Genomic DNA, 10,730 nt, shown 5'->3' on the forward strand with positions numbered 1-10,730 from the left:
GAACTCCAAGAAAACGTAAGACAACACCGAAGGAAATAACGAAGAAAATCAACAAGAAGGGAGAAAACTACAAATCCTAAGCATAAAAATCTAGATGTCCAAAAAACTACAGTTGTTATGACAAAGAAGGGAACATAAACCAAGAGCAAGAGTAAGGAATTCCGATCGTAGCTTATTGTGATTTCATCAAGGTACTTATCCACTATGGTTTTTGGCTTTGTTCTTTACTGAGTTTCACATGACCTTGGAGTTTTTTGTTTAAAATGATTTATATTCAATAGTTTAACATGACCAAGAACACGTTTCCTTACGGTTTAATTGAATAAATCGACAAATATAGGAGTTTACATGTCATTCAAATGTTTCGAAACATATTTTAAAAAATCTATGTGCTCACATGTTAGTGGAGTTGGATGGAATAAATCCTTGTATGTGCTTACATTTTCCTAAGAGTTTAATTGAATAAATCTGAAAACTACACGTGTTTACATGCCATTCAAGTTTTCTGGAACATAGGTGTTTAAATGGTAAGGCTAGACAGATCCTTGTAAGGCTAGGAAAAAATACATGTCCTAAAATCTATGTGCTCACATGTTAGTATAGTTGTATGGAATATGTGTTTACATGTCCTTTGAGTAGTTCTAGACAAGCTACTAATATTGTTCTACATCCGTTTTGGTATTTGATTGATTAGTCATCAAACTACCCCTAACAATAGTGGTGAAGATGAGGCAGACAATTACGACTCAACAAAGCATCGACACCAATCGCCGACCGTGGAAAAGTCATCAAGAAGTTTGCTCGGACAGAGAAAAAGCCTCAAAGTCCAAGACTAAGTGTATTTTGGACAATCAAACAAATTCAGCTCCTCCGGTTCTCAATCTAAGTAAAGGAAAAGGGTTACTTGATGACTTACAATACAACAAAATTAAGAAGAATTTGTTCTCCAAACCGAAGAAGACGACGATCACGACTTTTACTTGAACTACCAACCTTGGACTCCTATCGGATACAACGGCTTATTTGATGGTTTCGATATTCCCGAAGTAAGTTATATTATCTATAAGCTATAAACATCTAAATGTTTTCATACTCCCTAATTGAGTTTAATGAATGTTTCAAAACGGTTTAATTATGTAGTGGATGCCAATTGCTTTTAGACCACCATCAAATATGGCAATTAATGATATATGTGCTTACATAGCCGCATACATTTTCATGTTGGACGAGGAAGATTCGACTAGGTTACTAATTCATATATATTATTGTTAATATAATATCTAAAGATTCATGTAGTATAATGTGGCTGATCATATGTGGTTGCATTTCATTATGTTTTGTAGTGACGAGGTTTTGATCGGATCAACATGTGGAGTATATGGGGATAAGAAGGCTCTAAAAACACCGATGCCTAGATGTCCTATTGACCAGAGGTGATTATTGTTTAACATCCGCAAATGAAAGATGAACTATCTCAAATTTCGAAATGTGATTGTCATCATTTGCAGGTTATAAATATGGTTGTGGCAAGACAAAATTGGTTGATGCCTTCATTTGGCAAGGAGAACAGAGTGTGGTATCTCGCCTACATCATTTTCGGTAATAGCTTCGATTATCATGAGATATAATACCTCATAGCTTCGATTATTTGAAATACTAAAGACAATTAACAAATTATATTCAATACAACAATGTCCTTTGGATCGGCATCATAACCCCGACGAAATCAGGTGGAGATATCAAGCTAGCTTCATGTCTCGCACAACTTCTATAGCCAAGGTAATTTATGTGTAGTTTTGCATTAAACCGATTCACCCCATCATAACGATAACTTATTTATTACTTGTTTTTCAATTTTTTCAAATTTTTATTCCCAATAATGATAGGGGGATTCATTGGTATCTAATGATTGTTGATTTCGTGGAGAACAAAGTACTTTTGCTGGACTCTTTACCATGTCTAGAAAGACAAAGTCATAGATGCCGTGAAGTGCCGAAGCCGGTATGTGAATTGGTATTGATCACGTATCGTATGTTTATTTCGGTTCAGTTCATAAATATTCTAATTTATTTCAGGGATTATTTCTTGAGGAAATGTTGACTCATGAATCTTTCAAAGGACTCGGCACACTCTCTTCAACAACACCAATTTCAAGCTTTTGTCCGATTGAACCAAGTTGTTTTCCACGTCAACGAAGTGGATCGTAATTATCAAACTTCTAACTAGTTATGATTGATATGTAACAACTATTTTGATTGTGTTGTGTTCTGATGATAATCTCTTGTTATAGAAATGACTCGGAGTGTTTGTGGATAAGTGGATGACCGAAGGTGCGTATAGAACCGATTACGACAAAATCACGGTAAGTTAAGTTGTGTTCACTAAAACATCGGTATGATTGTATCATTGAATTAGATTATAAATGGTCCGGATTGGTTATATTGTTTCAAGTTGTGACTACTACAAGAATGAAACTTGCACTTCAATTGGTGCAAAGTTCAAACTATGTGTTGTCAAACGAGGTGTTATCAAAGGTTGCGGACTATTGGACTTATCGGGAATCAAAAAGAAAGGCGTTGGTCAAAGTTTGAATGGATATGGAATCTTAAAGTTATTGTCTTGTTTGATTGGAGTTTTAAGACTTTATTTATGTTTTGGTTGTAACTTATGGTCATTTCAGGTCCATATTTGACATTGTTATTGTCTAATATGTTTTGGATGCAATCATGGTCTTTTGCGTATTTTGTTGAATTCTATAATTATAACTATGGTAATTGCTTGAGCATTCTATTTACATACCTCTATCAATGTCGTTTATGCGGATTTGATGTCCGAACCCTTTTACTTCCTTTTTATGTTCCTTGACTTGACCATCTCATCTTCATATTGTTGATATGAGTTGTATGAGAGCATAACAAACATTAGATTATCAATGCATCAGGAATGTATCCATTATATAACCATATTTTTGAACCAAATACAAAGTTAGTAGTAAGAAAACCTATTTTTTCCAACAAAATGCTTCTCTTTATTCAATTTTCACATCATAACATAAGGGTGATCAACAATAAACTAAAGTTACTATATTCATGCGTCATTTTGAGTTGAGTCCAATATAAACTATAGACTTTCAACAAGTTGTTTTTTTAATCGGCGAGGCAAGAATCAAAGACCATAGATTAATATAACTTGACAATGAGGTACCCAACTCACGCTCAAAGATTATACCGAAGAACATGTGAGTATTGAAGATATCATAACCGGTCAAAGATTAGTATAACTTGACAATGAGGTACTCAACTCACGGTCTTTGTTTATAGAACTAATAACCACACGTAACGCTAAGCAAGAAAGCTACTCATATTAGACCTTGTCAACGGATCATGCCGAGAAAAGGAAGTTGTTAGACAAACATTGCACGCCACACAACCCCACAACAAGGGAAAATCAACATAGAAAATGTAGTAATTAAATGAACTCAAAGTTACTTTACCGAGGTCATTGTTGCAAGAAAAATGTTCAACACTATAACCATAGACAACCAATTTTAAGAAGAAAAACGAACCAGCTTTGCCGCTTGAAGTTAACTTTTTTGATAGATTTTGTTAATTTGATATTGATTTCGAATATTGAATTTCTTTATACATTTTTTTCTCATAGTTTTTAGTCTTGCATACTTCTTAATTACTTGGTGAATGAATGAAAGTAGATTATGCCGATTGAGTAGATACTTTTACTTTTGACAATTCCTTCCTTTCGTAATTTTCCTTTAAGAACAAAACTTCATACAACGGTAAAAACCCAATCGGGATTGCTAGAAAATAGAAACCACGAGTTAAGACTTAAAACGTTAATCCACCAAGTACCGGACCAGCATTGGGAAAATTGAAACCCTAATATTCCAATTTCATACCCCATGTGATGGCACCGTTAAGGCTTAAAACACATTCTAGAATTGGGAAAATTGAAACCCAAATTTCCAAAATTCAAAATTCATACACAAGAGTTGCTTCATAATCGAAATTTTAATTAACACATAACACGTTAATCCACTAGTTCACTTTCCGAGAATTGGGAAAATTGAAACCCTAATTGAGAATATTCAAAATTCAAAACGATCAAAATAGCTAATAAGAAGCACCTTAACTTTTTTGGGGTAGCAAGCAACTTCAAACCGCAATGCCTTCTCCGACAAACTAACCCACGACGACGAACACAAAATGAACCTCGATGAAGAAAACGATTCGACGAGAAGAATCAAACACGAAGGTGAACCATACGAAGAAGATGATGGATTTTGAAAACATTAAATCATTTTGGATGACGAAGTAGATGATGATTTCGAGGACTGGATGATGAAGACGTTGGATTTCGTGGTATGAAGAAGATGGTGATTTACGAGGAAGAAGATGTGAAGAAGATGAAGTTTAATTTCGTGACAAAGGTAGACTCAAAAAACAAGATGGAGGGAAATTTCTAAAACTAAATATTCATTTTAATTATTCAATATTATAAATTTAATAACTTTTTTTAATTAAATAGTTAAAATATATATAGGGACTAGATTGCAATATTTAAAGTTTCCTTCACTTACGGTCATGTAGACCGCGCTACAATGGAACATGATTAGGGTTTCGCATCACTTGAAATCCGATTGGCCCATTCACATGACTGCACCGAAGAAGTCATTTGCCCGACTTCTTCATAGAAGCTCCCTTAGTTTTATACTATTAGACTCTAATAACAAAGTTAGGATACTTGACCAAATTTTAGTGTGCCCTACAAACTTGTTAGGATTTGTTTGGTCTAGCAATTTATTTTATGATAAAAAATGACTAATGCTTACATTGCAAGTCACATTGGAACTAAAATGATATTCAAATATACATCACTGAAATAAGCACACTCCCTTTTTCTCTATAGTAGTTTAGAATCTTGAAGCATATAAATCTTCATGTCTTTATATTATTTACTATTTTCACAAGTGAAATGTAGGTACCTTGTATTCCAATAAATGTACCAATGATCAGAATTGCTATGATTATCACTAATTCTAACCGAAATCTCCTAGCAGCTTTGTGCATCTTTAAGTAACAAAGGCAAGGAAACAACAATGAGATAGCCACACTCAAGAAAGCACCAATAAAAGCCATAATGTATCCAAAAAATGGAACAAATAGTGCCACAATTACACTGCTTACCACAATGGATGTTCTAATGAGAATGCTAACAGGTCTTCTCTTGCATAGATGCCATTTTTCCTCAATGGCATTGATTATTGGAGTGATTACAATAGCATACTTGGTGAAAGGATTAACTATTGTGGTATATATTGCTATTTTTGTACTTATTTTATTTGTTGGTAGATTTAAGGAGATTTGAGACTTCAAATGATCTCCAAACATCAAGTAGCCTAATATAGCCACGGTTCCATAGATAATTGTGCTTGCAACAAAGCAAACCAGCAAAACCTGCAAAAAAGCAAAATATCACTTTGATAAAATTTTGAGGGGGCAACTTGTAGTCTTTTAAACAATATATAGATCACTTTGTAAATTTTTCAAAATTATGGGCCAATTTATAATTGTTCGAAAAATTATTGGGGTAAATTTGAAAATTTTGAAAATAGGAGGACCAAAATGTTAAATTTGAAAAATTGTAAGAATAAATTTGAAATTCCTAGTCTTTAGGTGTCATCTTTTAACTTGAACAAAATATTGCATAATTTTTCATTATTTTGATAATTATCCAGATTATCATCCAAACAATGGAATCTATCTAAGATAATTTGAATTCCCTCAAAAAATTACATTATCTCAAAACATTCTCCCATTTAAGATCTAAATTTATTGATATATTTTTTTTGAAAGGATTTTAGGTTTTTTTTTTTTTTTTTAAGAAGGTAAATTAGCCCACTGAAATTGGTAACAAGGAGTTCAAGCCTGAAACTTTAAGATAAGTATATTCCAAGGTCTCAAGCTAACACAATCAGACCAACCCACATGAGTTCTTATGATTTTGGTCTTAGCCCTTTTGTTCTTAAAGGAATCATGTTTTGGTAATTCAAAGATTGTTTCACCAAAATTTGAACTCAAAGAAAATGTGAATGATGATTATCAATTTTAGGGATTAAATTACTCAATCCTATAATTTCAATGTTTAAATTGGTAATTTACTCCAAATTTATTGTTGAATAAAAAAGTTATAATTTCAAGGACTATACTTACCTTGGAAAACTGCTTTCTATCATTCATAGAATTGCATATAGTTGGCATCAAAGCATGAGCACAGTAACAGAAAGCAAAAAGGCTCATTGCAGTTGTCAATCCTTCCAAATTTACTAACTTCCCTCTTTCATGAAACCCCACACCATCAACTTCTCCAACCCAAACAACACAACCAATCAAAATAACAGAAGCCACTACCCCACCAACAGATATGTAGGCCAAAGCTCCTAAACTTCTCAACCAAGTTGTTGGCAATATTATCAATGTTGTGATTAACATAAAACCACTTTTACTTCCAATCTTAAGTCCAATTATTGTGAAGCTCATATTTGGAAACAACTTCTCCAAATTGTCACCTTCTAATATAAGAAGCTCCACTGCAATTAAAAAAAGCTCTACATATATAAAACTTGCTATTACAACTCTTCCTTTATATCCAAAAGCAACCTCACCTATATCAGCATAGGATTTGATTGATGGTTGTTGATCCATACACCTTTCTAGAAGTAAAGCTGTGTACCAACATATCATGGCAAAAATAATTAGTAGCATGAAACTCAGCCACCCTCCTTGAGAAACTGCATATGGCATGGAGAGTATCCCAATACCTGAATAATTATAATCTTTGTTAAAATATTATAAGCATGTTATCATTTGCTAATAAATCATTCTAATTTAGTGAAGAAAAGTGTGGGAGTATGCCAATACCTAAATAAGTATATTAACCTTGTAAGAATATTATAAACACAACCATTTATATTTAAAGAACTCTGATTCAGTGAATTGATAAGGTGGGAGGATTATGTTTAAGAAATTATTCAACCACGATTTAAGCTCTCTATGATTCGATTATTTGAGTTGTTCAACCACGATTTAGAGCAGTTGAATCATGACTCATGTTTCTCACTGGTAACCCGGTTTGATATCTAATGCAGTCAGTGGTGGAGCCAGGATTAATATAAAGCCTGGACAAAAAAAATTGCAACACATTTTTTTCTATGCAATTTTTGAGATGTAGGCCTCTTTCACTCATTGAGTTTGGGATAAATTGCATTTGCAGCAACTAATCAACATTCAGAGGGGTTTACATCAGAAATTGCAAGCAAATAATAAAAAACCTAAAGAAATTGCCCAATTTATAGGGGTTTATATGAGAAATTTAAAGGGATTTACATAAGAAATTGCAAAAGTTTTGAGTCGAGCCCGGACAACTGCCTGTGTCGGTCCTTGAAACCGCCCACGGATACAGCTTTTAAAACATTTCTTTGAATTATGAGGTAGCCATCATTGAACAACTGAAAATTTGATGAAAGGGGAAACTTGAGAGCCAAAAAAAAAAAGGCATGTATGTACGCAAAGTTTTTTTATTTTTATTTTTTGCTAATAAGTACATATGCAAATTTCACTAACAATATTATATATGAAGAATCATTTTCTTTTTTTACTAATCAAATAATTGAGCTCAAGTGGCTAATGAACTATGTTTATAACAAAGTATTTAGAGAAACCATAGTTTTAATCATGGCTAGAAGAATATACAATCAGACTTTACTAAGGTATCCTCCCCCGAAAACCAGATGACTAAGATAAAATAATTTATTTTTTGAATTTTTGCAGACGTTTTCAAATAAATATTTTACCATACATGTTTTACTAACTAGCATGCATTAACTAGCTTGTTATTCAAAAAAAAAAATATATATTTTTTCCATCTTGCTAAAGGTCGTATATATGGTGGGTGATGCATGTGATAGTTCTTCATTTTTTGTACACATGACTTGTGATTAAGTTTTCATAAAAGAGTTTGAGAAAGAGGGAATATGAAAACCTGCCAAAGCGTTGAGTCCATTGAAACAAGTTTTGAAGAAAGTAGTTCCTCCATTGTGCTGCCTTGAATTTGAAGAAACTTGGAGCTGGCTTTCTGTTTCCATATTCTCTTTAGACAATAATTAGTTAATAATGAGCAAATCTTTGTTAACTCTATATGAAACGTAATAATTGGTTAATATAGTGGTATAGATTCCATAAATGGTTGATTATTAATAATGATTCACCATGCACTTCAATCCAATACTATAACTCCTTTCAAAAAAGAGAAAGTGACATACGCTTGATTAGATAATTATCATCTTTCACTACCAAAAAAAAAGATAATTATCATCTTTAATGTTTTTTAAAAGAATCGCTTTTATCTTTATTAACAGTTTTCTAAAAAAAATCTTTATTAACAGTCGGTTCACTTTGCCAAAATCCCTCATTAGTATAGACCAGAGGAATTTTTTATTTTTTTTGACAAAAACAAAGGACATTCATTCATTCAAATTGATAGAGTACATCGATACAATGAAAATTCGCTAAAAACAAAAATGATGAAGCTATAAACAAAACTCACAGCATCCATGTTAATAGCATAAAACGGCAAAATATTAAAGCCTACACATATGACTATATTTAAGTTTCCGGAATACCCATGTCTCCGGTTGATGACTCCAAAGTCATTGATTTGATCACCTTTGCACCGCATCAAAGCCGATTTGACAATACGAATCGAACAAATACTTGAACGAAATAAAAAAGACAAACTACGTCGTACAAAGACGACGAACAAAACAATGTCGTACTAAGACAACGAAATCACAAAAGAAAAAACGAAATAGATGTGAAAATAACTTATTTCAATAAAAAGTAAATAGAAAAACGAGTTAGATGGGTGATTTTGGCTCAAAAATTGTCCCTAAATCACCTCTCTTTGATGGATGAAGGAGAAGAAATTAAACTAGGGTTTTAGTGACGGCTCACAAGAAAGAAGTGAATTTAATAACAACAATATACACTTTTATCCTTTCGGTGAGACAACTTTTTATCTATAGCATAGACTATCTAAAATACCAAAATATCCAATTTATGTTTCCACATAATTTATTTTTATCTCTCCAATGCAATTATGTTCTAATTAATTTTATTGTAAATTAAACGTACTTTAAGATACAAATTAACATTTCTCTATATATTATAAATTAGTAAAGTTGTTGTCATGTGACCGGAAGGTCACGGGTTCAAGTCACGGAAACGGCCTCTTATGTTTAACGGGGAAAGGCTGCGTACAATACACCAAATTGTGGGACCCCTTCCCGGACTGCGTATGCGGGAGCTTTATTATAACATTAACATTAACATTAAGAATGTGTTTGGATAGGGGAATGTTTTTGAGGTAATGTAGTGTTTTGAGGGAATTTAAGTACGTACTTTGAGGTGAATTTCTTTGTTTGGATAATAATTTGAAAAATTTTCAAAATGATGAAAATTTATGAAGTATTTTGTTCAAGTTAAATTTAGAGAATTTCAAATGACACTTAAAAGTTAAGAATTTCAAATTTTTTCATTGCTATAATTTTTCAAATTTTGCATTTTGGTCCTTAAATTTTCCAAAATTTTCAAAAATTGATCCCTCAAATTTTCCAAAAAATTACAAATTGACCCCTCGGTTTTTTTCAAAAATTATAAATTTTTTTTTGAAGAAGCTAAATTAGCCCATCCAAATTAGCACATGAGTGAATGGAACCTGAGACATTAAGGAGGAGCACACTCCCAAGTCCCAAACCAATACCACCAGGCCAATACCCAATTAAAAAAATTATAATTTGACCCCTCAAAATTTTTAAAATTTACAAATTGCCCCTAATTTCAATTTTCAAATTTGGCCCAAAAAATTAAAACTTATAAAAGTTGCTCAAAAATGATGACAATGAAATTTTTTATTAGTTTATCCAAACAAAAGTATTGAGAAATGAGAGTAATTTAATTGAATCATTTAAATTGCCTAGAATTCTAAATTCTTTAAAATTTTCAAATTACCTCATCCAAACACACTAATATTAAACACACTTTAAGGTACAAATAAAGGACGATACCAGCTCATCCTATATAAATAAATGTTCACAATTAATAGTGTTAGGTTGCTATCTGTTTAAGAGGTAAGCAAGCACAATGTACAGAAGACCTCCCATGTGTCTTGATCGTTTCTTTTTGTGATTATACGTGCACGATGAAGTGCCTTTAATATAGGGGGCTGCGTTCATCCTATAGATATTATTTTCCCCTTTAAATCAATATCACAGCTATGATAATATTAATGCATGTTTTGGTACTTATTTATTCCTATTTAATCTCTCTCCATAGATTCAATTGCTATGAAATTTGCTTTTTAACAGTAGTTAACCACCAACCTATCATATGAAAATTTGGAACACGTTCATATTAGAAACGGTAATTAACTATGGTTGGCATCTATTTCAATTTCCACCCTCATGCAAAGGTTTTTGCAACAATACCATCTTCCCACAAAGTTTTCTGCATGATGATAGTCCAATATTTCTTTTCAGTGTACAAAGTTTAGGCCATTACTCATAAAGCTGTAAAATGTTTAAACTTTGCTGATTTTGACGTCTTTTGTTACATATGTACAATTTTATCACTTTGGTTATAGTATCTTTTTTTAAATTT

General features: G+C 32.3%; 1 protein-coding gene across 2 annotated transcripts; it reads right to left on the bottom strand.

Annotated features, from left to right (window-relative positions):
- Positions 1–4,871: 4,871 nt before the first annotated feature.
- On the bottom strand, positions 4,872–8,329 carry LOC146899467 (amino acid transporter AVT1I-like). Of its 2 annotated transcripts, XM_085735940.1 has the most exons (4): positions 8,056–8,244; positions 6,680–6,835; positions 6,228–6,604; positions 4,872–5,471 (listed from the first exon to the last, which is right to left on the bottom strand). In XM_085735940.1, the coding sequence occupies exons 1-4, from the start codon at positions 8,156–8,158 to the stop codon at positions 4,953–4,955; spliced, it is 1,155 nt and encodes a 384-aa protein (XP_085592066.1). In that variant the 5' UTR covers positions 8,159–8,244; the 3' UTR covers positions 4,872–4,952. The 2 variants fall into 2 exon arrangements, with proteins under 2 accessions (XP_085592066.1, XP_085592065.1); XM_085735939.1 differs by having other exon boundaries at positions 6,228–6,835; positions 8,056–8,329.
- Positions 8,330–10,730: the final 2,401 nt, after the last annotated feature.

The sequence above is a fragment of the Medicago sativa genome, chromosome 8 (assembly GCF_051527215.1).
Source record: "Medicago sativa cultivar Bolivia chromosome 8, Bolivia_mono, whole genome shotgun sequence".
Lineage (NCBI taxonomy): Eukaryota > Viridiplantae > Streptophyta > Magnoliopsida > Fabales > Fabaceae > Medicago > Medicago sativa.